Source organism: Anomalospiza imberbis, chromosome 3 (genome assembly GCF_031753505.1).
Source record: "Anomalospiza imberbis isolate Cuckoo-Finch-1a 21T00152 chromosome 3, ASM3175350v1, whole genome shotgun sequence".
Classification (NCBI taxonomy): domain Eukaryota; kingdom Metazoa; phylum Chordata; class Aves; order Passeriformes; family Viduidae; genus Anomalospiza; species Anomalospiza imberbis.
The window spans coordinates 9,802,396-9,829,788 of record NC_089683.1 but is presented as its reverse complement, the minus strand read 5'-3'; the positions used below and the strand labels follow the sequence as shown (position 1 = coordinate 9,829,788).

At 37.2% G+C, this 27,393-nt stretch overlaps 1 protein-coding gene across 2 annotated transcripts in view; it reads right to left on the bottom strand.

The window, feature by feature from the left end:
* Positions 1-27,393, bottom strand: part of LDAH (lipid droplet associated hydrolase) — a 113,529-nt gene that overhangs the window by 44,522 nt on the left and 41,614 nt on the right. For both annotated transcript variants that reach the window (XM_068183357.1, XM_068183358.1), the window contains exon 4: positions 20,294-20,463. In XM_068183357.1, the coding sequence (XP_068039458.1) occupies positions 20,294-20,463 (170 nt within the window). The remainder of the gene's footprint in view (positions 1-20,293; positions 20,464-27,393) is intronic.

The window sequence follows — 27,393 nt, the reverse complement described above, 5'->3', positions numbered from 1 at the left end:
TCCATTAACTTCAGGAATGTATGACCTGCACAGTAAATTTTAGAACATGGAGGGAAGAGAAACTTCTTATTTTACAGGAAAAGTGAGCTCTCAAAACAAAGAATATTAAATACCCATTCTGTAAAAGCATGGTATTGACCAAGGTGCTTTGTTTAGGAAGGATCCCCACTGAATATGATTCACTTCCCATGATCACTGGCCCATATAAATGGCTTCTAGCAAGATTCCACACATACATTCCTGTACATCTGAGCTTTCCATTGAGCTTTTACCCAAATCTATCCAAAGCAAGATGACAAAATGACAACTGAGTACCTTCACAGCTTCACTGCATAAGGGTTATGTCTAAACTTGTGTTTGGATTTGCAGCAAAAGCTGGAAGTTGTTTTGTTTTGATTAAGATGAGAACAGAGTACAAAAAAGCCAAATCATTAAATTTACAATAAGTTGCTGTTTAACACTGCATTATTTAATAGTCTCAACCACACGAGCAAAGGATTTTTAAAAAATGTTTAAATGGTTTCCTTATAAAAACACTACAAGTATGCAAATTGGATAAAGTTTCAAACACCCCCACAGTAATATTTTCCACTAGTGCCTTCCACTGAATGAGTTGAAATATATTCTTCAGCTACAATTTGACATTTGAGTGGGTAATACTACTTGTTTAAGGGACTGGTAAATGACAGTGCTGAGGATGCAAAATCATGCTTAAAACCTGGATGCCACTTACAACCAGTACTCAAAGAAGTAAATCAATTTTCAGAGCAGTTAAGTCCTTCGATGCCAACAACAGGAGGTCAATGCTTTTGAAATCAGCCAGTTTTGATTACACAAGAAATGCTGGTTGCAGACTCAGGCACCCAGGTATATGCCTTCTGAGCTCACACAGCAAGGGCCTGGAGAGGGCTGTCACACCATGCCACATGCTCTTAATACAGAGAGACATTTTGCTAATAGAAATAAAATGGGAGAGAAAAGCAGTCAGGATGTGAAAAGGCAGACACTGGCTAACAGAAAAGAGCAAGAGCCATTTCGAAGATTTTTTTCAGAGGAGACTCCAAGTAAGTGAATACACTAATTACAGCCATGCTTTCTCAGTCCTGTCCCTTGGCTCTCAATGGACAGACCATCCCTGCCCATGACAGACCACAGGTATGCTCAGATATCTCTATCAGAGCCATAAAATAAAAAGACTCTGGTCCACTGAAGAAAATACCAGAAAGTGAAACTTTCTCAGACATAAATCACTGGTTCACTCTGCTTTAATGACAGAAGCAGTGGCTGCTGGAGGCTCTCACTGGCTTTTGAGCAGGGAAGTTTTGGAAAGCACTTGCTCCTGCTGCATAACCTGTTCTTGATCATCGGGATAGCAGAAATGGTTAATACAATAACCACCACCAAAAAGATCACAAGGCTCAGATCCCACACCAGTTACGCATTTCAGGGCCCAGAGGGAACTCTGACTTCAAATCAGGGGACAGAAGAAAGGAAACAATCCATGATGTGTTACATCAGAGTCATTGCACCATCCGCTGCTCAGTAATGGAGCGCCCAAGCATGGCACTGCACCCACACAGCTCTGGAAAGAAAATAAGTGAGGAAGTTTTGAAGGAATTTAAAATTTCTTCAAAACCCTACAAAAAGCAAGAGCTGCTTCTCTGTCAAAAGCAGCACTTCTTTTGATATATATTAGGCCACTCCATGTATTAGTTTGTTATTCCCATCTTGTGTTGGCAGAAGAAAAGCTATTATCTGTCAGGTGAAACCTAGTAAATTTCTCAAAGATAACATAATGATGCACTTAATGGTAATCTACAGTCTACCCTTGACACGGAACGCCACATTAATCACACAATTTCTTCTACTCAGTATGCAGAAACCTGCAGGCAAAACAACAAGGATCAGGGCTTATGCTTTATTGCCACAGCTGTGCCGAGCAGATTTCCAAGAAAACGCACAGGACAAACCAGACAGTGTTGGTTTGGGCTGTCCTCTCCCCACAGCAGGACTTGCTGGGCTCGTCCATTCACTTTGCTCACTCATTAATATAATATATAAAATATAGAGTTCTACTTTAAAATCTTGAATAATTTCTTCTTCATCTGTTTAAGATGTCATTTGGTTTCTGTGCCAGTGAACTCTGCCACAGCTCAATATCAACAAATCCACAGGACTTCATGACAGCAAAAGAGCTACAGAATGGACACAAATGACAAAACACTTTTTTTCTCTTGGTGGGAAGTCAAAACATACTGTATGCATTTTCTTCCACTTTACCCTATGGATCTCCCGTAATTCCAAACAAATGTTTGGCATATTAAAGAGGTAACAAAACAAATATCTCAAACACAGTTAATGGAAGATTTTATAACAGTTAATTTCAAAATACTTTGTAAGAATTAAGCCCCACAGAGAAGCCTTAGCATGCTTTTTATGGACAAATAAACTGAAATGTGTATAATTAGATGATTCCACATGAAAATACATATTGCAAAAGCAGGAATATTTTAAATAACTGTATGGTAAATTACAATTCTCTGCTCTAATGAAAGGTTACTTTTCTGGGTAACCAAACTGCTTCTCTAAAACAAAATGGTAAAAAATTGCAAATAACCAACATTTTGTAGAAAAGTTTGTATTTTTTTTGTTACAATTAATGTCATGGTGGCTTAGCTCAATATTGGCTGCTTAGCACAAGAGACTCTTCTATTAACATCTTCTATGGACCCCTCCCAGCATACAGGGGCTATAGAACAGGGCAGAGGAATATGCACTTGATTTCAAAGTTTCATTTTAAATTTTCTACATTTCCTGTTTCTTAGTGCCCAAATTTTCCCTTTTTGTCCCGGCATCAGACGCATTCTATTTTTTTCTATTTCTTTTTTTCCAGCCTTCTAATTTCATTATATATAATCTGTGAGACTAAGTGACAGAAGGAAAGATTTTAAATTTTCTACAAAAAGTGTTTTTCTATGAAGAGCATACCATGCTCCCTGAAGGCTGAATTTGTTTTCCAACTAAATACAGAGTTAGTATATGCAACTTTGTGAATATGCTGGTAAAACTAAATTACACTCTTGAATTCTCTGACTGGCTGAAGGAACTCTTGCTCCCTAAGAAAAACAGACTTTTTGAGTGTCACCAACAGCATCGTGTTCATGTTTGTCAGCTCAACTTCACTAAGGGTATTTGAATTTTCATAGTTTGAGAACAAACTGAATCAAGGATCCAGAACTGATCACAGGACCTTCTGGTAGAATTTCCACAGGTATAATGAGGATCCAGCTAGGGATTGAGTTCTTGAAGGGAATCAAGATGCATGGGCTGTGAAGGCACATGGAGGATAAACAGACACACACAGGTAGAAATTCTCTCACTGAGAAATTACTGTCTGGAGAAATTACTCTTCAGCAGAACTACCTGATGCCATTTTTAAACATACAATGACCCAGTTATTGTTTTCATGTAGGTGAGAGCACAGCAGCGTAAATGCAACAGGACAGCAGCAGAGAGCAATGATCCTTAGGATGAACATGATTTACAAGGTCAGGATGCTATTTTCCTTTGACATAGACACATATGCACCCAAACAACAGTGCCAAAGATATAAAACATGAGTATGTAAAATCAAATGAACTTTTAAGGACTGAGCATAAAAGCATGCAAGCATTTCCCACATAAACTTTGGATTGTATTTTGCTTAACAACTTCAGTGCCTTTACCTCTAAGGCATTAGGCCTTGGCATTGCCTTGGGCATGTGCCAAGCCCAACACATGCACACACACACACGTGCACATACCCAGGTACATGCTTCTAATTCTTCACTGAATAAATACAGCAATACCTAGAGATCCCCATCCAGCACTCTGGTTACATGAATATTAATGACATCTTACACTAAAAGAGCAAATTCATAAATACAGTAAGGCATGCATACATACACAGAGCTGAGCTGTGCCAGAAGAGCAGTATGACAAACAGTTCTCTTTGTCAGTACAGCAATAACCTGAGCTTTATAGGAGCAGAGGCACTCATTATTGACTAGCCAGCATGTTTTTTCCCCCCTTGTATGTCTTCTGTAAATATAAAGAGGTGAAACCAGTACAAAAAATGTTATCTTCTAACATGTGATAAAACCCATGCTTTCCAGTCTGCATTGTAACCTCAGTACTGGTAAGTGAAATCGGGCTAGGGCCTAGGCTCCAAGACCAACATCTTTTAGTATGTTCTCTGGCACGATTCTGGCCAAAGCCAGCTGGACATCTGGGCACAGGCTAGAAAACAGTGTAGGCCAGGGATTCTTCTAAATACAGGACGTCTGTGAAGCAATCAAGTTTGGGTCTCGGAAGGCTTCACGCCTGGAATCTAAGCTGTATTTTGCCACTTGCCGTCAGGAGCCACAGCATGGGCCCTGGTATGTTTTATGCAAAAAAAGAATTTAAATACAATTCTTCATATATTTACCTCATTCAATCAGAAATACCTTGACCTGTTCAGTGATATTTAATAATTGGTTGTCTACACGAGATTCTAAACACATGGTGGGGCAACCCTGGCAAGTATATAAAGATCTCCTCTCTGTTATCAAGGGATCATTCATCAGATGCTCAGCATTCATCAGATGCTTCAGCAAGGAAAGAACGGCCTGTCACTAACTCTGTATGTGTTTATAAACACAGATATTAAAGGTATCTGCTGAAATTGCTCCATGAAATGGTGGGAAAATAACTGAGAATAAACTTTTGCCCTTTCAGAGTCCATCCTGGTTCAGTGTTATCCAAGTTCACTACTGGTTCTAAACTGAGGTGCCTGAGTTAGGAGTTAACTCACCCAAGACTCCCAACTGAAGTCAGTCATGGACAGATCCTCAAAAAATATCAAGTGATCTAAAACCACCTTCTAGTAGAATTATCTGCTTCCCACTAATTAGAGACTACCTACAGCTTCTAGCTAGGAGCTTCATCATATAGAACAAAATAAGACCCCTCTTCCAGGGAGAGGCAGCAGGCCACACTTCTAAACAATATTTTGAGGGAAACAAAATGCTACCATTAAGCAGTATCTGAGCAAGTGTTCTCTAAAGAGGCCCATCCACAGCAGTGTATGATCTCTAGCACTGAAAATACTGTCAATACGCTGCTGCCCCTTAACATGGCAATGTAAGAAGACCAGAATACATTAATTACTTTTGTAAAAACTGAAAATATGCAGTAATTATGATATTAGGTGAATGTTTGAAGATTTGATCTTCAAGTTGCAGATAGGCAGTATAAGACAAGAAGCTAGAAGTATTTCATACTGACTGTCACAACCTCTTTTGTAGCTAGATTGTAGTTTCCATGGACAAGGTCCTTCAGTACATGCCAAACCACCTTTCTGAGATCCAGCTTGGGTGCCTGTTTTATGATCTTTAAGGTAATTTTCCTAAGCAGAAGTTCAGAAAATACCTGCCCACCAACAAAAGCCCCAAAACAACACCCACCTTCACCCCACTCCTGAACTGGAAAGCAGTGGTATAATAATGAGGTGAAGTTAAATTTGGTATTTTAATTATTCAGCTCAAAGAACACACTTAGAAGCTACTACTATTTTTAAATATGCCAAAAAAAAAAAATCTAAAGCATGAATGAGTAGCAAAAATCCTGGCAAGTAATACAGTGGTAAAGACATGTGGGAGATGCAAGTTTGCAATATGATATGGTGCAGAAAGCAAACGAGAGAAGCTCTGCAACTTCATGTTACACACAGTGAGGAAACACATCACAAATGCCAGAGGAAGCTCTGCCTCTGGGAGATAATGCAGATTGCATCCTGTGCTCTACATCCTAAATGGAAAGATTTCAACCAAGAGTGAGCCACAAATACAGCCTAAAATTAACAAGGGGCTTGGATGATAAAATTTCTCGAAGAAGTTATATATAGAGAAAAAAAACATGAATTGCATGGCAAAATGGGAGCAAAAAGGTAATGGGGTGGATAATCATACCTACACAAATTTTTAAGGGCAATAAATGCAAATGATACTCAATAATATTCTGGGTGGAACAAGTGACACAAGTAAATGCAATGGAAAGAAATGAAAAATCTAAAATGCTAAAGCAGGTATCAGGAGTCTGTATTGACACAATTTTTTATGCTGCATCAAGGTATAGTGTCCCAACTGTAGAACTGTTACCAGCAGGAATGGTGCAAGAAAAAGAAATGCCCCCTTACATGGATGTACAGACAGCCTGGACTTCCCAAACCAGAACATTGTGTCTGGGAGCTGTAAAAAACTAGTTAACATAAAGCCTGATGATGTTACTTATATATTCAACTTTCCTCATGCAACTACTGGGACTGCGTATTATAGATGCTGACTAAATGAATGATGAAAAGCAAACACATTGACTTAAAAAGTGAGGGTTTTTTTCCCTCTATTCCTTATTTTGTGTAAATGTTTAACACATTCAAAAATTAAAAATCTATTTGTTTCAGTTATACAGCAAGCTGGCAGAATGTCTGCAGAGTGGTTATGCTCAGGAAAGAAATATATCCTTTCAGAAGGAGAAAACAAATCACACATTATTCCTAAAGCTTTTACTCTTCCTCCAAAAAAAAAAAAAACAAAAAACAAAAAAAAGGTGAAGTTAAGAACACCATGGAAAAAAATACTTGTAATTCAAAGTATTCTGTTAATAAGATGAACTTTTCAACACTTCAGCACAAGATTGATCATTAAACCCAGTCCACAACCATTCTCTATTTCCTTCCCATCAAACTGTAAGAAATCCTCCAGCACCCAAGGACATATTTTATGATGCTTTGGAAAAAGATCCAAACCCCCAAAACTGATGATACAGCACAGGATGAGAAGATGGCAGACCCACAACACTATCACTCTCATGGGTCCCCTTTTCTAATATGGAAGTCATTAAATTAAAATATTTTTAAAAGCCCAGGAAAGAATTTTTTTTTAAGCCTAGAGAAAAGGCTACTGAAACAAAATACAGAAATCAGTGTTGATGGAGAATTCCTTTGTGATTTCAAATACTTGATGAATTTTACTGTGAGCGTGTAAACAATGTTTACAGTGTTATGGGGAACACAGCATATACTCTCTACCTGTAGTCATTTTTTACTGCTTCCAAGGAAGGCAGATGAGGGCACAGAAGCTATACTTCACATCAGGGCAAAAAATATTTGCTGGACTACGGAAAAGTCCATAAATAGGGGCTTAGGTATTATAATAATAATTAAATTTCATAAACATATATATATATATAAAACACATGAACAATATTTACATGATGTAAAAACTACAGCCACCATAAAAGATGTACTCTCTTAGCTTTCTTTACAGTCCTTTCCATTAAGTACTCACATCCTCAGCTCAGGCTGGCTGTGTGACAAGGGCTGTTTCCTGTCCAAGTGCTGTTTTCCATTTACCTTTGATGTCAAGGATGTCTCTGCCTCTTGGTGTCTGATGCACTCTCCTTTTTTCAGAATTAACTTTATAGTTAAAATTACATATAGCATATTCTAATAGATTGGGATATTCAATTCAGCTTGAGGAGGAGACCACTTTTGCTTCTCCTGCATCACAGGTAAAGCCCATGGAGACCCCTCTCACCTCTAAAAATCTTCATCACTATTACTGACCTAAAGGGAGGTGGTCAACTTAGACAGATCTCCATCATTCTGATTTATAGAAGAGAGAACTTCACAGACTACAACAGGCTGGCTTCAGGACAACACAAATTCATATAAACACATATCCCATGGTTTTAGCTATTCCTATCTGGACCTATGCATGAAGTATCAGCTATATCAGCTCTTCAGGAAACAGTGTATATAGTTATATACTTCCTGGAAGGTTTCTCTAAGAAACAACATACATATAAATCTTCCTGGAAACCTCAGAAATGTGTTGTTTCCAAACACTTCAATAGCATTAACTTCCTTCAAGATAAAAGGTAATGAAAGATACAGGGCACACTGAGACCCATCTTGTGAAACTGGGCATAATCTTCACAACTTCACAATGTTCTATAATGGTATCAACTGTTGCAAAATATAAGGTCATACTTGGATTTTTTTTAAAGGAATTAAGTTGTATGGGCAATGCTGACTTCAGTGATATCAGACAAAGTCACTATTTGCAAATGGCACAAATGTAAGCCAAGCAACAGTTAAGTAAATCTAAGGGAAGCTTCCTTTTGGTTAGTATTTCCTGACCATAAGGTTTCTTTGTATCTTCCTTCTGAAGTGGTCAAATGTAATACAATGGATCACAACAAACTGAATTTTTATAAGTTATTTAACTTATTGTTTCTTACATTCAATATGTCCAATATTATCATATAAATGAGACCTCCTTCAACATTTGAATTTGACCAACTATTTAAAAATATATATAATCCACCCGTTTTTTCAAATGGACTAAAACTTTTACTTATATTTTTACTATTTTCTTTCAGCTTTTACCTGATGATATATATAGCAGGCGAAATTTGCATCTGTTTAAAATACTCTACAGTGATCACATGGTTTTTCCATGTCCTGGCTCCTTTTTTATTTAACATACATTATCCAATTTTATTGAAGTACACCTATAAGACCCCAAGCCTCCAGTGCTTCCTGGCAGTTCCACTTGGATGGAAACAAAATTCAAGGACCAGCATTTTTGTTAATGTATTTGCATTTCAAACCGTGATCTCCAGTGTAATGACAAATACAGTTCTGGGTACAATGATTACATCCTTAGGTATGTGGATCTGAGTGTCATTTGCACCAAGGTGAGGTGTGACTAAATTTATGTCTACTTTAAGGCCACTTTCCACTGACTTAGCATAAATTTGATTCTGAGCCTTATGCACTGGAGTCCTGCATCCAAACTCATTGGCCTCTCCATACGAAGAGTCCTGTTAAAACATGAATCCCCATAAGGCTTCTACAGTATTAACTTTGTGCTGTATTATTAGGAGAATACTACAAGTTGCTCTGCAGAGTTTAATTACAAAAGAACTGGAATGGGACAAAGGCAACTGAGGATAAGCAAGTGAGAGGCATGGAAATCTCAGCAGTATCCAGCTTCAGCTGCTGAGAGTAAGAAATCACCTTTGACAACAGTGATCACAAGCACAGTAACCAAAAAGAAGAGCCCTGATATGACTGTACCCAATGTCCCTTTTGAGTACTCCTGGTGCTCTGTGATTGCACCTACAGTACAGATGGGTGTGTGATATTGCTCCTGTTGAAACTAGTGGCAAAATGTTCATTAATTTAATATCTCCTAATTCTGCCCCATGAATAAATTCTGATCAAAGGATAATTTCCCAGTGATTAAATGTGAAAGCCTACACTCCATGCAGATATCACCAAAGACACAATATTCCCAGCTCTAGAAACCAAGACTCTCTTCTCTATTCTTGGATAGACAGATGAAGACCATGGCTGCCACAAAACACTGATCAAAGTAGTTAGAGATTAATCTCTTGGATTGACAAGTAAATTGAGACCTTTGACAATTTCCTTTGAAGTAAATATACTTTCAATCACACCTTTCATCAGGTATCAGCATTTTCTGTGTACTTGACTTCCAATGCTGAAACCTGTTTTATAGCAATAGGAGAGGGACTTTCCATACCTCACCTTACAACTGGGTCATGGCACAGGAAAAAACTATCTGTTGCTTCACATTACTTGAAATATTTTCCAGTAAAAAGTACTCCTAGAATTTTTCCAGCTGAAGCCCAGAATTCTGCTAAATACACAAAAGTCTCAGAAGTATTCTCTACAGACACTGCAAACTATTTTTCATCAGGTCAGGTCTACATACTGAACTATTTGCAAATTATTAAAAATGTAAAAAATATTAAACACACAGACTGTTCATTACATTTATAAGTCTCACAGGGCTGAAATGCAAATTACTCTGTACTACAAATATTTGGGTAACTGAAAACTTGCCCAAAATGTTTGAATTAAAAAAAAAAAAAAAGCCTTTTTATGGGTTAAGGTAATAATGACAAAACTGTTCTCCCAAAAATCTGTATCTTATTGTTGGACTGAAAATAGTTTAATAGAGAAAATATTCATTGACAGGGCAGTATTTTACATAGAGAATTAAGCCCCATCAAAGTGGGCAACGTCATTCCATCTACAAGGGAAGTGCCAAAGGAGACGGCCAAAATTTGCAACGGTGTGATAATACCAGCAGGGATGGATTTGTTGCTATTATGATTAAAGCATATAAACAGAAGAAGATTAGGAGGGGTGAGAGTGAAAAGAGAGGAAGAATAGTTTATTGGTTGGAAGAAGGGCAGGGAGAAGCTTATGTTGGAATGCAGTGTCACAGTTACACACCATAAAGCTTTCAGTTGCTCCCATTACATGGATGTCAGAATGTAGCTGCCACTTTCCAGCAGAAATTCTTTCCATTTTCATTTTGGAAGAACAGGGTGGGTTATTTTTTTCAATGTAGCACTCCCGTGAGATCACCACATTGCATCTACAGGTACCCTTATGGCACAGGGACTGGGAAATGTGACCTTTGTACACATTCTCTGGCACATTTACCACTTAGGATGAACCAGCAATGTGCCCTTAAAGTGAAGAGGTGGCTCAACCAAAAGAAAACATTAAGAATCAGACTTTGTGTTGTCTTGAACCAACTGCTTTCACAGCTATTGATGTACAGCCATACCTACCAATAAATCTCAATGACAATCCATTCAGTTTAAGGAAATGGGGCTGAACAAAGTAAATGAGAAACCAGCTTTACAATTATAATCTCATTCTGCTGATGAAAAGGAAAGGCCATGATTTTCCATCAGTGCCTTGAGATCCCTAGACTTCTATTTTTAAGTGTTCCACTCAAGATATTTGGAAGGGGTTTATTTTACTACTCACTTGAGTCAGCCCTCAAAAAGGCATCCAGTCAAACCAGACCCATAGTCCTTCTCAGCTCAAAGGGTTAGGAGTAAGACAAGCTAAGCTGGTATTGAATACTGCAAGGAGTTCAGGCCCTTACCATTTTAACAAATGAAAGTGGCTTAGTGGCTTAATCATGTACGCTGAATAAAGAAGAACAGTAAGGTTCTGCCTTGTGATATCAGTGAAAAACAGGATGAGTGAGTCAGGAAGTATACACTGAGCAGAACTTTATATTTTTGTCAGAGAATGAAAATAAACCATGAATATTTGAGTTCTGAAAGAGAACTTACGTCCCAAATTCTTGTCAGGGTATCAGAGGAAGGTAAAAAAAGAGAATGGAGTTAGGAATTCTCTCAGCTCATTTTTCCATCCTTGCTTTCATCTTTCCAGAACTGTAAGGATTTTATATAGTAAGGGAAAAATAGAAAATTCCTTCCTTTGCAATACTACAGACTACCGGTAGCCTTAATTATTACGACAAACTGAATATATGCAGGAATCTTCTAAAAGAGAAAAATTATCATATCTAATTTATCACATAAATAAAACTGGTCATCAGGTAAGTAAAGGTTTTAGTGCAACTGAGAACAAGAATTTGCAGAATATCTTTCAATTGCCAGTGACAGGAAAAAAGTCTGAGCCATGCCAGCTCACATTTAAAGGTCACAATTTAAATTATATTTATTGAAAAATGGGGTTTGTACCTTCCATCTCAGTAAAATACACTTGCAGTAGTCATACTACTGTTTTAAAACAGAGGAGCAGAAATTCAGTGTTTTCAAGAACAATTAGGACTCAGTGAATTCAGCTAGCTCCTTATATAAAACTATGCTTTGTTTTGGAATTTGAAATTAAGCAGAATGTTCTTAAAATTTTCCAGTGACTAAAAATGTTGTAACAAAGCTATTAAAAGCATATTTTCATTAACATCAATTCAACTTCCTTACAGGACTTCAAAGGAAATAAGTTAATTAAATACATTGTCCTTCCTGGACTTCTGCTTAAATGTATATTTAACACTCAATTCCACATAAAAGAGCAAACTCCAATGAGTTTTTTTCACAAAATGCCACAGATAAGTAGACTTGCACCCAAAAACCAGAAATTAAGTATTTCAAACACTTACACATTGAGACAAATAGAAAAGTAAGTGGACTTCTATAATATTTAATTTTGAAGATAGCCTCAGCCATAAGAGTACAGATGGGGATTCCTAAGAAGAAATCTTGAGGGCTTGATTTAGTTCCCTAAAGACAAGCTTATAGTCACGGAACACATCCTCAGGTATCTGAAAAGATCAATGGTGGCAAAAACTCCCCTAAAATAATCAGCAATCAATGAATTATTAAAGACATACATAAAAAAAAGTTCTCCAGCATTTGCCTGACTTAATTCCACAGGGTATTAAAAATGCCCTCCATGCAGTGGATGTGCTATCTAAGCTCAGAGATGTTGTAACTGTTTTGTATGAAGTTTTGTCATTTCCCGATTCCTTTCACTCCTACAGTGAACTCTTCAAACAGGACAAACCACTCTTGGGTAGAAACCAATGCAGCAGAAGTACCCCTAGGCTTTGCCATGGATCATGTGCAATGGACAAATGAACAATACGGCAGAGTAGGAAATATTTGCAATTACAACCCTGTCCATCCTCAGTAACCTCTTTTATAAAGTTCTAAGCCAAGTCCTTCCTCATTGCTTGAGCAACTGTACCATATACAGCATGAGGCAAAGGCTGACTAAGTAGCTCAACTTCTTTGCTGAGGGCTCTAGACTGGCAGTGAAATTCCATTTTAATATAGAGCTTCTGGGAACAGATATTGGTTACTAGAGCTAAAGCTGAGCTCAAAGTGTAACTACGTTTGCAAAGTCTATGTTCAAAATCACCACAATATCCCTTCACCTGCTCCTTTCATGAACAACTCTTTAATGTCCTAACTGGCTGCGTTCGGTGATCTCCTTCACCTACCATTAAAACAGCATGAGAACTGCTAGAATTTTGGCTCTGTTGTCTTCTGTAAAAGCACATTAACTGCAGTATAAAAACAGAAAAATTTCAAGCTATGTGCAACATATACTGAATTCCAATAATTTGGTCCAATTCTCCAAAGAGATGACTCTCTGATTTTCAAGAGCTATGCGCACATGACTGCAGAATTTCAAAAGATCTCACCACCCAGCATAAAATGTTCTTTGGGAAATCTGGCTTGTAGAAGGGTGTTGAGTTGAGCTCTTCTTAAAACATATGCCATAAATCCTAATTGTTTTTGAAACTCACTTCTTGCTTTCAATTGCCTCATTTTTATACAGTCATTTCAGTTAGTTATTACAATATGAATCTAAATTTCTGAAGATTCAAAATAACAAATTTTATTAACAAATCTGTAAAAATTCATAGTACTTATTAAATCCTGTTATTCTGCCATTTACCATTTTAACCATCTTTTTATTTTTAGTCCTTCATTTCCGCCTAATTCTCATGTTTTACTTTGGATTCCTGATGAATGATCACAGATTCTACTTTTCAGTTTATTTTGCTTTCTTTTCTGTTTGTACATTTGGCTACTTTAATGTCTTTTAACTTCTAGAAAAAATAATTTTTATAGGTGTATTAGAATTTTGACTACATACACTTGAAATCAGATGTTTCATTAGCAGTGAAATAAACACAATATTATGAAAAAAATCAAGTCTCTTGAAATCAAAATTATTATTCTTAAGTTTTCCTTCTTTGAATTAGAACAGGTCAAATCTTGCTTTTCCTATTATTTCTATATTTAACTGAGCAGTAAACCAGTATACTAAACAATTTGAGAGAAGTTGAAGTTTCAGTGAAAATATGAATAAAACACAATTTTTCACAGAAAATTTTGGGAATTGAGCTTTTTCTCAGGCCTTCTGATCACAGGCTTATGGTCCAAACAAGGAAATCTTAGGGCAATGCTGTTTATTAATTCTGAATCCTCACTCCTAAAATGTGATCAGTGTTAAAAACAGAAACTATTATTCATCTGCTTGGTAATTAGCTGACAGATACAGCATTGCTGATTTTGTCAGGCCTCTCTTTTAATTGCAAAAATTGTAACTCTGCTATTTACCAATCTCATCTCATCTTCAACACTTCTGGAAGGCAAATTTTCTTGACTCAGGAGAGTACTGAAGTATATGTAATCCATTATTCCCAATAAAGATCTAGGATTGAGCAGGTTACACCTACCTGCTTCACCCACTTCAAAAACCACACAAGGTACACTATGGATACACATGGAAAACTGTTCAAAATTTAAAATTCCCTCAGGCATGTCACATCTTAAGAGTTGGATCACCTTCAACAGGGTATATCTCATTTCGTTTTAAGTTTCTTAAATTTTTTTTTTTGCATCCTTGAGACACTTCACAATCTTTTGTTCACTGTATTACAAGGTGGGGTTGTTTGCCTGTGAAGTAATTTCTAGCAGAGCACATGGAAATGGACAGTGCCTGCTCCTACTGACAAAAGCAGTGTCCATTGAGGGTTATACAAAAGAGCCCATCTGCCTGTTGACTGCTGCATTTTCTTACTGTTTACATTTTTAAAGCTTTTTTTTTGAAGGGGAAAGGTAGAAGAGAATATAACTGGATCCCTCAGGGTTAGGGTCTGTCATCAAGCCAGTGAAAATAATGGTTGCTAGCAGTCTCTTGGGTGAGCTGACACTTTCAACCTCATTCCACAGTTATCAGCCTTTCGCTGGTATTTTCAAGGTTTGCTGAAATTTTAAATCCGAGCCTTCTATGAGTGTCTCAGCCAAAAGTTAGTATTTCCCTTAAAAACCTTTGTTTGCCATGAACCCATCTCCTTACTTTGCAGCCTCCCACCCATACAGAGGATGTTTTATATTTGCCTTAGCTTTTCATGTGAAGGTTTTTTCATATTTTCTTTTTTTAGGAAAAAAAAATCTCTCTACATATCTTTGTAGCAACTTCTTTGATTCTTCAAAGATACAGTATCTTATTTATTTTATTTGGTTAGATTTAATAAGTCATCTGCACTACTTCTCCCTTTTTCCAGGCAAGTGAGCTGCAGAACATTTGCATATGCCCAACGTTCCTATTGCTGCTTTACTGCCTGCTCCATCAGAATTACTGAAGCATCATCCACAGTTCCGAGGTTGATTTTGTCTCAGATCGCCTGGGCTTCCTTGTATATGCTTCCAAAGACTTGATGCACCCAGAACTGATAGAACTGCCAAATCACTCTCTCTGTCTCATAAAAATAATCCAACTCAGAGACCAACTTAAGACATCCATAAAGTTAAATTAATACACTCACCTCACTGAAGGCAGCTGAACTTAGATTCATGTTTAAATCTGTGCAAAATTTTGTCAGGTCTTTTCTTGCTTCCTCAACACATAAAGGGGGATGAAGGTGGGCGCATACGAGCCCAATGCCATTTGTTTGTTCTTTTAATATGTATTTCATTTATATGGATGGATGGACTGAAGAAGAAAACAACACCAGACTCAGCTTAGTTTTATACCATGGCCTAGAAATGCACAGCTCTCTTCACAAGATACACATTTATCTGAAATGTGCACCAATTCCCTTGTGAAGTCTGCTAAGCATAGCCATCTGGTTTTTTCCCCGTATAATAATTTTACAAATATTGTCACTGAGTTTGTGTTACTGTAAGTCTCTTACCCATTTTATTTTTATGCTGATTTTTTTCACTTTTTCATTGAGGCCTGCAACTAACAAGAAATTTGTGTATTATTACTCCCTCTCAATATATATTTCTATAATATTTCTCTATTTTATGCAGTCTCACTGAACTTTTCAAAATATCTGAGATAAACTTATTGTTGAAAGGGAGCATTCAAGGTGGTTAAAAATATGCCTTGCTAAGCATATTTTATAACAGACAGTAAGACCATTGGAAGTTAATTTATCTAGATGACAGCTATATAAACTGACTTTGTTTAAAGTACCATGACATCTAATTTAGGTAATCAACATTGGAATCAGATGCTATTATATCAAATGAAACTTTCATTGAAATATGTAATAAAAATTTATATTCCTTTTTCTCTCATGAGTGGTTATATTTTCATCTTTTCTCTCTTTCCAAAAAGCACCTGAACTTCTAGTCACAACCTGCTACATTGCCATCCTTTCAGAAGATATTTTCTGTAGTGGTGACACCATGCGTATTGGATTACATATTTAGGTTCTAATCTCAGCAAGATAAAAACTGAATGAGTGTCACTGCTTTCATATATTCTTCCCCCCTTCCTTTAATCCTGCTGAAAAGATTCCCTATTTTCTCCAAGGTCAGACAAGCTTAGCAGTGCCTGTACTGTTAAAAAAATCCCCGTCTTTCAATCTCACAGATGCTGCAGATTTCCACTAGTTCCAGAGTAAAGACCTTTGTTTTCTTGTAGAAGTACCCATATTTAAAAACATGGTAGTTTTCTCTTTCCTAACATTAGGAAAGTGCTCCCCATACTCACAACCAAGTGCTCAACAACTGAAACTAAATAATCAGTATGTGCACAGAAATTATGCCTCAGGGTTTCCAAGTGAGGAATGTGTTTTAAAATGCACAACTATTCCAAGTTCTGTGTTTTTAGCTATCATTTCTGAAATCAACAAATTCCAGCAATACCCAATATTTCTTCACAACACCGAGACACGGTAGCAATGTGTGAGTTTGATTTACATATTACAGAAATTTAATTTGCTTAAACTGATACTACTCAGAGGTTTTAAACTCTTCCTCTTCTATGAGTTTTACAGGAAGAGCAATACTTATACTATACTCATTAACAAGAGTAAATTTACTACCACAAAGGTGTTAGCATTTCAAAAGCATCACTGCAAATGCAGGACTAATGCTGTAAGAGATTGAATTTCACTAGCAAGGAAACTTGTCAATCTTTGATTAAATTAATGATCAAATGGAGTGTTTTAGGAAACATTCAATAGTGCCGCCAGTAAAGTACAAGGAAGTCCTCCAAGTAAGGATTTGTATTTTAGAAGAGAATGCCTGGGGGATGTAGCATATTTATGGGTCAGATGCATGTTCCAACAACTGAGAAAATAATTTTGTCACTGAGCTTCATTTTTCAGTTCTGTTGTCTGAATAAAGAGTGAAGAAGATTATGAGGTTAAGGGCAAGTATCAAGGAAGCTGTACATTACTGTAGTTTTCCATCTTCACAAAGTGAGGCTGATTTTTTTCCTTCCCATTGCCAAAATTTTTTAGCAGTCTGGCAAAATCTGGATGCTCTACTTCCCACGGAGAGGTGAATGTTGTTAAGACTTGAAGCCCACCATGACAACTGGAAAGTGTTTGTGGTTACTTGTGAGCCAGAAAACACCAGCCAGGAATTATTCTGCAGCTTTTCACTGAACAGGAGGGCACAGGATGGTTTGTGCTCACATGGATGAATCTCCTCCTGCCTCCAAAAAGGATGTCACATCCAAACTAACTACTGGGAATGGTCCCGGACCTCAGCAAGCCCAGAACCATGCAAGGGTACTGCTGGGAGTTGCTGCTTCCTTTGGGCCAGAAAGTCACTTACAGACAAGTTTTAAACATCACTGTCCCATTGCTGAAATCTGTGCCATAGCCCCACTTAGTTACAAGTATGGATGGAACCTGTATGTCCTTCTCTACTAATCAGACTTGGTTAAAGGCATCAACCTAAGACTAAGTTTGTGTTAGTGGCTCTCCTGAAGGAACCCTCAATGGAAGCCTCCCTGAGAGTCAATGGGAAAATAGGGATAGGCTCCAAAACTGAATTCATGCTGGAATAAACCAGCAATTCCTGTTTCATTTCCACAAATTAAAGAGGAAAGCATTATCTCACACAAGTCTAAGGAAAAAATGCAGTACCCCATTTACTTGCAGAGCACAGGGGCCCTAGATAGCAGCAGCATTCGGGTCCAAAGAAGGGCAATAAAGCTGGTAAAGGGTCTAGATAACAAGTCTTATGAGAAGTGGCTGAGGGAGCTGGATTTTTTAGTCTGGAGAAGAGGAGGCTCAGAGGAGACCTCTACAACTGAAAGGATGCTGCAGAGACATGGGGGTCAGTCTCAAGGGAAAACATATGTGGAAATGGCCTAACATTGCACAAAGGGAGATTCAGATTAGTTATTAGAGATCTTTTTTTGCACTGAATGAGTGGTTAGGCATTGAAATAAGTTGCCCTAGGAGGTAGTGGAGGCACTGTCTTTGGAAGTGTTGAAAAGGCATACTGGATAAGGCACCTGGGGATATGGATTAGGGATGAATATGGTGGTCCTGGGTTGATGACTGGACTTGATGATCTTGAAAGTCTCTTCCAACCTTGATGAGTGTGAAACCTTGATTCTGTGAAAACTGATAGCTGAAGAGGAACCAAGAAGGAGAGAGAAGGGGATGTACTTTCTCCTTTTCATGCATGCTAAGGGAGGGGCAATCTAGTCTGTATGTGGTTGAACTATGGAAGAGCTTTAAGTTATGAAACAAAAGTTTCTTCAGTGAAGTGGGGTCAGGCATTGGAACAGACTGCACAGGGAAGTGGTTGAATCACCATCCTGGAACTGTTCAAGAAACATGTGGATGTGGCACTGTGGGGACATGGTTTAGTGCTGAACACAGCAGTACTGCATTAACAACTGGACTCAATGACCTTAGAGATCTTTCCCAAACTTAACAATTCTATGACTCTGTGATTCTAAAAATCAAATCTGCTAAACATACATTTCCAAATATAAATGTTTACTGGATTATTTGAATAAAAAATACAACAAATTAACCTCTAGCTCAGAATAATAAATTGTAAATAATGAAAGGCTCTTTGCAAAGCAGAGAATTTAAAGACCAAACCAGAAATTCATATAATGAAAAAATATCACCAAGAACTACACAAATATAAAATCAAATCATCTAGCTACTAAAATACACATATGCTCAGAATCTTGTGGGAATGAAATATTCCAGTAAAAATAAAGGGAGAGATGGAAACACAAGTTTCTTATTATCACACTTCATATGTTATAAAACCTAAGAGTTAACTTATTTTTGGCAAAGGGACAAAGATTGCACAATACTCCGACTTACACAAATATTTTCTATTGTTGAATGCATCTTAAATGTAGCTTGTCATAAATTAACTTTATGCACACAGTGCACCATGAGGTCTAAGAGGGTCCCAAAGATCCCTACATTTCAAAATACTGACAAAAAGCTGTCAGCATCCGGTGAGCCAGGTGTAAAAATGTTACTCAACAAATTTTATTTTAATTGAAAGCAGATAAAATCATTTGAGCAATAAAGACTACAGATTTTGACCCCAAAAAGTTGGCACGTTTGAATAAATCAATGCACATATTTTCTAGAATGTTCCTTTCTGAAAATATGCAAAATTTCTCTCAAAAAATATTCTTGTTTATAATCACAAAGTGAAATATGCCTGTTATTATTATAGATCAGGTTATCCTCATGTTTCACATTTTTAGTCCCTTTTACCTTTAAAGGAAGAAAAAGTTAGATGTGCAGTGAAAATGGTAATGAAGCAGTGGACATGCATATATTAACCACATATGTTACATGTACTAACCACATGCATATATTAACCCCAGACTTCATGTCATCACTAACATGGGAACTTCCACTGAAGATTTTACAAAATAAAGAAAGAAGCAATAATTTAGTAAGAGTGAATGTTTAAGAATAAAAACTCCCTATTTTCCATTTATCTGCCACTAATAGACAGTTAGTACTGAGCACAGTTTGCCATTTACAGAGGGCAAGGATATGGTCCTGCTTCAGCCTTCTTACTGCTTCACAGGGACAAAGAAAAATGTTCAGATATATAGAACATGCAGTTACAGCTCTCACTGTCATTGGTTACACAAACCAAGACTGAATTGCAGAAGCAGTGATTTGTATTAAATTTTAAAATCTATGTCTTTCGTAGTAGTACTCCTCATAATTTATATTACTATTCATTCCCATACATTTTCCCATGTCTAAGCAGCAGTTTGCCTCAAGATAAGAGACCACCATAAAAATCACTACCAATCTTAATTTTTGGTGTAACACATAATGCAATTGCCAAACATCTAGTGATTTGCTTATAAATTATTTAAAGATGACAACAAGGAAGTCACAAATATATGTCTCACCATTATTAATTATTTATATTCCAAGGGCATTAAAGATTCAAATTCAGACACAGAATTACATCAGTCTGCTTCATTATATGTTACTAGGTTCAAGCCATTTTTTTTGTTTGTTTGTGTATAACAAAACAGAGTTTCCACAGGAAATACATGGCATTACCCACAGGCTGAGCATGTGCACTGCTTTGCTAATAAAGCAACTCGCATTCAAGAAGGTTCATGTACCTGAAGTTCTGATGCTCGTTTCATCATCTCCAGGGTGATGTAGCAACCAATAGAATGAGCAATCAGTACCAGCTTTATATCTTTTGACACATTCTTTTTGAGGAAGTTCAGCTTGTGCTCTACTTGTCCGTTGAGTCCAAAAACATCCTCTAGCTCCTTAATATCTGTGTCTGAGACATAAAAGAAAAGAAGTCCTTTGGTTCAGTGAATAAAATTTCAGGCATGTTTTTTTTTTTTGCCCTCTTCTTTGTAGAACACTGAAATAAAAATATGTATTAATTTAAAAAAAACCCAAATAAACCAAACACAAGAAAAACCCCTCACCAGACTTAAAAATCTAATTTTCAGTTACCACCACTGGAAAACACTGACTGATAAATCACATGCACAGGATGTGAAGCCTTATGTGTAGCTTGGGAACCAGCACAAGATATGTAAACACATGGAGATTTCATAGCACATCATCCACTATTTTGATCTCCTTCATTCAGAACAAGACCAAACTCAGCGCATTGGATCAGCTTAAATCAATCCAACTTTACACTGAGAGATCAGGACCTACAACAGCAATACTGCCCAGGAATGAGTCCCTCCCCACAGAAGACAAGCTACCATATATGTCATCATGCACTAGCAACCTTCAGATATTCAAAATCTCCTGTATTAAAGATGCACAAAAATGTCCCATGGAATGAGAAAAAATAGGAAATGCTATGTGTCAACACAGAACACCAGCACCTACATAAAATACCCCTGTTAATGCAAAGAGGAAAATTCAGCTGCAAAGAGGAAAATCAAGTTAACGCTTTGTGGTTGTAGATTACTGTACAGTTTCACTCCTGTTTTGACAGGGACCTTCTAAAGGAGCTTGGGTAATCTCTCATGATGAGGATTTAACTCCATACTTCCTGGCTAGTCAACAAGACAAATTGAACTGGTGTCTGTAAAAATATACAGCAATTCAGGCATCTTTAACTTGCTTATTACAATGGTGACGTGTATCTGAAGTTCCCCATTCTAAGGGGGTTCACAGCTCTTTCATCTGCTAGAAAAGTGCTTTACCCACTAAACTAAATGTCGCTGCTGAGTAAGAAATGACAGAGATTCACCAGAAGGCTGGTTTACACAGCATCTCGCTTTACTTTGAAATTCTCTCTTTTTATAGACTGTTCTGATACAGACAGACCAGATTGGTCAATTAATCAACAGATTTCACCTGATTGGCTAATTAACAAAATGCCTTTCTTATAAACAATCCTTAAGAAAAACAGGGAGAGTAGGAAAACAATACCTGAAGGTTGTTTATAATAACAAGCTATCATTGTTTATCTTAAACTCCCTAAAGTCTCACAAGCCAATTCTGGGAAAACTTATCTAGTTTTCTCGCTCTCTGACCAGGCTGTCACATCCACAATTAAACACTAAGTTAAGGATACACCACTCCAGTTTATGCTGGACTACTCTACTGACATGACTGTAAGAATAAATACTAAAAAGAAGAGTAATAGAAAAGAGACAGAAAGAATGAAGGAATGCATGCCCCTAGCTTACCTAGATGAGATGGAGTGGTACTAGTATCACTTAACCTCTTAAATCTGTGCTATTATCTCAGGATTCAGTTTCATACTACAGATTAAACCTCTAATCTTTTATGCTCCTTCAGGCTGACTTGCAGTGCAGCTTTAGCCTGAAGTAAGCTAAACCTCCTGGAAGCACAGTTTGGACACAGAGTGGGGATCAGCTCATTACTGAGCCATGGTCCTACAGATGGCTCCTAGGTTCCTGGCAAAAGCCACCCACCTCTGACAACTCAGGAGCAGCTAACAGAGTGCACACACAGCCCTAACTGGCTCAGTAAGGTGTTTAACTTCCCACTTGGTGTCTTTTGATGAGCTCTGCAACAGTCCCCTGTGTGAAAAATAGATGTGGAAGAAAGTGTCCATCAGGCAGACACTGTTAAGATAAATACATCAAAAAGACTGAAATACATTGAAAAACAATGGTACAAGAAAGTCAGAATTGTAGTTCTGTTTCAGATTGTTCTGCACCTGCTTGAGGAAAGAGGTAACTATGAATTAACTGCCTATGACTGTGAACAACATGTATCAAATTATGGCTGTCAGTGCTTTAATTCCTACACAGTAAATTTCATAGCAACTGGACAATAACCTCAAATACTAAAGATTATTAACACTGCTGTAGTGAAGTTATTGGAAGTTGATAGTGACAGAACTAACTGGTAGCCCAAGTGGGCTGGCGCTATACCACCTTTTTGATCATGTGTACGGAACATACCCTTTAGAAGAAAAATAACTGCTCAAGATGGATCTTTTCTGAGTTTAAATAATTACCATCAAAGTCCCAACAAAGTTGCTCTTCAGTTAAACTAGTATTTCTGCTAAAACTACCGATGATCATATCCCAGCATAATTTATGAACAATTTACTCAAAACAAAAAAGGTTTACCAAAATACACCCAAGGAATGCAAAATTAGATGAGAATGATATTTTGTTTATTTTAGGCTTTCTACATGTAATGGAAAACAAAGAGTTTGTCGTATTTTACAAAACCCTAAACAAAAGTCTAAGGCAAAACCACTGTTTTTAAATTTAGTTTCTATTTTTAGCAAAAGCTGCCATTCCTACATTAAATTACACAGCAGCTCAGCCTCATGTAGGAACAGGTTGTCTACATCCCAAGTTTAATTACAGGTATATGTAACACAAAAAATGCCAGAAGAGTACAAACATGATGGCCCACTGGATAGAGCAACAAGTGAAGGAGTAAGTTATATTGAGTATATATGTATTACAACACATATTGTAAGATATATGTGTTGGTAATATATATAGTGTTGGATTGAGTGACTCAATTATCCCTGGTAATCATTTGCTATAATTTCCGTACTGTTTCACTCGGGCCCTGACATCTCAGCAGTTTATCAGCACATCTTTTAATGTTTTATATTTCCTTTCAATTATTGAAAATAAGTGTTTTCAGCTTATTTTCCAGTTAAAGCATGGGAAAATGAGACAAAGTATGTGTATAAATCTTGTAGAGAACTTTTCATGGTTCACAAAACCCCAACAACCAAGCAGGAAACGAGACAAATTTTTATTTGTATAATTCAGTCTCACGAGGTTAATGGCTTTTCCATACATGAATTCAGTATCTGCTAAAAGGGCTGCTGAAGACTGCTGCCATGAAATTAATAAATAGCACAGCAGAGACAGTCTAGGCCCATCTCAATACTTTCTAAGATTAGATTAACTATGTTAGACAAATACAGTTAATTAGCTAAGACATTACATACCTAATTTAATGTTTTTTTTACCTAATAAATAGCAGTGTAGACATTCTGGCTAACATACCCAAACCCATTGGCTTCAGTAGAAATGTGCTTGTTCAGAACCAGCTGTGTTGTCAGAGCAAGAACCCTGAGGAAGGACATGGCTGGGGATTGAGAATAAAGTGAAAACAATGGCTTTTTCCTCCTTGCATTTGGCCAGACTTGAGAACACTCAATTCAAGCCTGTGCACCAGTGTTTCCTTAAGGGAGCCAGGGAGAGCTGGGCCTGCAGAAGCGATTTTTAATTGGATGGATGGGTCAGTTGTGATTGATGATGACCATGGACACTCATTCTACTGTGGGCCAAATCACCCTCACCGCAGCCCTGCTCACACACTCAGAGCAAAGATGCTCTGATTCCCTCGGCTACTGGCCTGTGTTGCACACACAGAGAACCTCTCTGAGACTGCCAGTCAGTCCTGACAGCCAAGGCTGACCCCAGAGAATTGTTTCAGCTGTTTAATACAACCTTTCCTTTTCTTCTGAAATAGTGGTTTATTGCCAAAGCAAATCATCTTGGCACTATTCCTAGAGAAGCCACACCGGGGAATGAGCATGCCGTGTGGGGACTGGTAATTCCCATGCAAAACTCTCATCATGGACCAACCCCACACTCCTCAGGTGAAGCTCCAGCATCACATAACCCTGTATTGAAACAGGCATCCTATTTGACATCTGGACAAACATAAAATTGCCCACGCCTTGTGTCACTTCATGTTTCCCCAACACAAATGCTACACTTCTAATAGTCCAAAATGTGAAAGAGCTGGGCTGCATCACAAGTCTGAAAGATTTATTTATTTATTTTACAGAATAAAATCGCCTAGGGATTATCCAAAATCAACATGAATTTCTTGGGTGGAGAAGCTTAAATGGGTTCTTTGTATAAGCAAACAGACTTGCACAAACACACTGGCAGTCAGCACTCCAATGGCTCTACATCAAAGAACAGACCAGAGTGACTTCACCTCAGGTGTGGAATACATGCCATGGCTGAAGGAGAGCTCATTTAAGTAGTTTTCAGATAGTAGAAATTATACGACTTGTACCTTATGCTACAAACACCCCATTTGGGCCAAGACATGATTTTAAGACTTTATTTAATTGGTGTATTAAAAGAAATACTGTATTTCTGTATTTTTTTTTTGGCAAAGCATTAATTTTCTGATATGCTTTCAGAAAAACAAATGCGCCATCACTTTAATGAATCTCTTTTTCTAACCTCTACTAAAACTACAGGCAGAAAACAATGATATATTAAAATAAAGTGTTTGCTCTAAGATTAGTCGACAAGTTAATCTTGCTAGGAAAGAGGATGTTGGCTTTCAGGGAAATAACAGAGAATTGTGTTTGTTTGTTTTTCTGCTGTGTATGCAAAGGAAATTCTTATTCAGAAAAAAAAGTGTAGCAGTTATATGAGCAGACTTGAGGCTGCCAATTCATAAAAGTTAGCCTTTCATTAAAAAGTCTGCTGAATCATAGACTTCTTTTTACTGGAAGATTCAAAAAGATACCAGAGGCCTGACTTTCTAACAGGACCTTTAAATTTCTGCACACCTTTGTACTTCCCCAATTTTACATGTCCAAACTCCGAATTGCACTGGTCACAACAGGTGACTGAGTATTTGAGCTCAGTACATATGAACACTTGTCCACTTGTCATGGAGTGACTTTGAAGAATGTCCCAAGATCAGCTCATAAACAAGGTCTCCAAATTACTCCTGAACAAGTAAGGAACCATGAGGAAAGCTGACCTGCAATTACATGTAATGAAGGAAAGGGAGGTAAAAAACACTGGTCTACCTGCACTGTATCTTCCTCTTCCATGGACCACTGACTCTAAGAAGTGGTAGCAGGATATCTAAGGACAAACTTCAAGCAATCACTTCTATAAACTCATGTGGTCAAGAATTTTCAGAACTGGACCTTTTGCAGGGTAAGGACAAGTAAGTGTCTGGAGACTGAATGAGTGGGGTAGCTCAGGGACATATAAATTCCTCTGCATCTCCACCAAATACCCAAGTAAAACCAACATATTGAGCCAAGTGGTTTAGACTTTACATACCACCTCTATTTTCCACCACAAACACACAGACAGACACTGGTGGAAGCAGCAGTAGTTTTGACTGAATAACTTGTGTTTAGATGAAGCAACACCTGGAAAGTTTTTATCTTTTCCTATATGTAGTGACAGGCAGAAATGACAAAAAATTTACTTAGATTAGCTGGTTAAAATGGTGTGCATAATATAAAGTCTAATTCTGGAAATTAAATAAATAATTTGATTATTTTTTTCCTCATAGCAAAAGACAATAATTCCTAAAAAATGAACCATGCCATTTGAAAGTGTCACAATAGAAGTGTAAGCTTAAAAATTGAGACTTAAGGTTTGTGGGTCTAGTATGGGCATCCCCTAAAGATATGTTGCTCAAAGCCTGTTTCATTCAATCTTTCATTTGATTAGTGAACCATGGATAAATTGTATCAGCAAGCAAAAAAAATGTCAAAGAAATAGGCTGGAAACTCTGAAAGAATGTTAAATAAATATTGAAGAACTCCTCCTGACACCAAGAACCAGGTCTTAAAGCATTGTGTTTTAGATTAACCCTTAGACCTTAGTCTGGCCCTAGCACCCTCAGGAACTGTTCATGCAACTTTTAATATAAACACACCACTCATTAGTGTTTATTAGAGCAATTGCTTTTTGTAAAGGTATCCTCCACAAATAAATTACCATTTACTCAAGACACTGAAGTGGTCATATGTATTATTTTCTTTACTAAAAAAATAACAAGGCCTTATTTTACAAACTGAACTACTGATTTCCTTTGCTTTCTACACACCTATTGCTGGGACACTTGTTTAACACCTAATATGTTTTTCAAAGGAAGCTGTATTATAATTAAATTAGTACAAGAGTAGTCTGACAAAATGAACTAATAAACATGACAAGTACTAAACCCCAGATTTTTATTAAAAGCATACAGGAGCACCCTGAACTTTTAAAATTATCTCTTAGAAACTTATTTTATTTTACATTCCCAGTCTTGTTTCCATCTGTTCAGAGTAATTATTATCAAGTAATTATGAAATAACAGTACAAACTTTGAAGCAGAATTTTGTTGGTTGTTTCCAATGCAAGGCAAACATCATTAAAAAGTGTTTTATTATGCAGTTCTAACCAATCAACATCTCCATTCCAAGCACTTTAATGAGCATAAAGCAAATGTTATATGGGTGTTTTACATAATGTATATATTAAAGTTTTCTGTATTTGAATGACTGCATTTTATAGTCAGTAAGCTGAATAACTGCAGGAAGTGCAATCTCTAAGAATTCTCAGCATCATATTACAAAGAGAGAAAACAAACAATAAAACAAACTTTCAAAAAAAAACCCCACACTTTGCAGCATACAGGCTAGAGACCCATCACTGTATAGGAGCAGATCTGAATTTCCAACATAAAATGACCTCAAGGGGCAAAAAGCAAAGAGGTCTGAGTCCCTGGGAAGGTGATTGTCCATGCTATGTTTTTTGTTTCTGGACACACTGAAGTTGAGTGCAAGGCTGTGTCAATGCCCCCCAGTCACCCACAAAACAAAACTGCACACTTCAACACAACTTACAACAGAAGAAAACCAGAATAATGATGTTCTGCACACCAAGAATGGGGAGGTGTAGCATAGATGGTAAGGAAAGGACAGTAGAAATTGTGTGAGTATTGAAGGGAACAAATAGACGAGTATCAC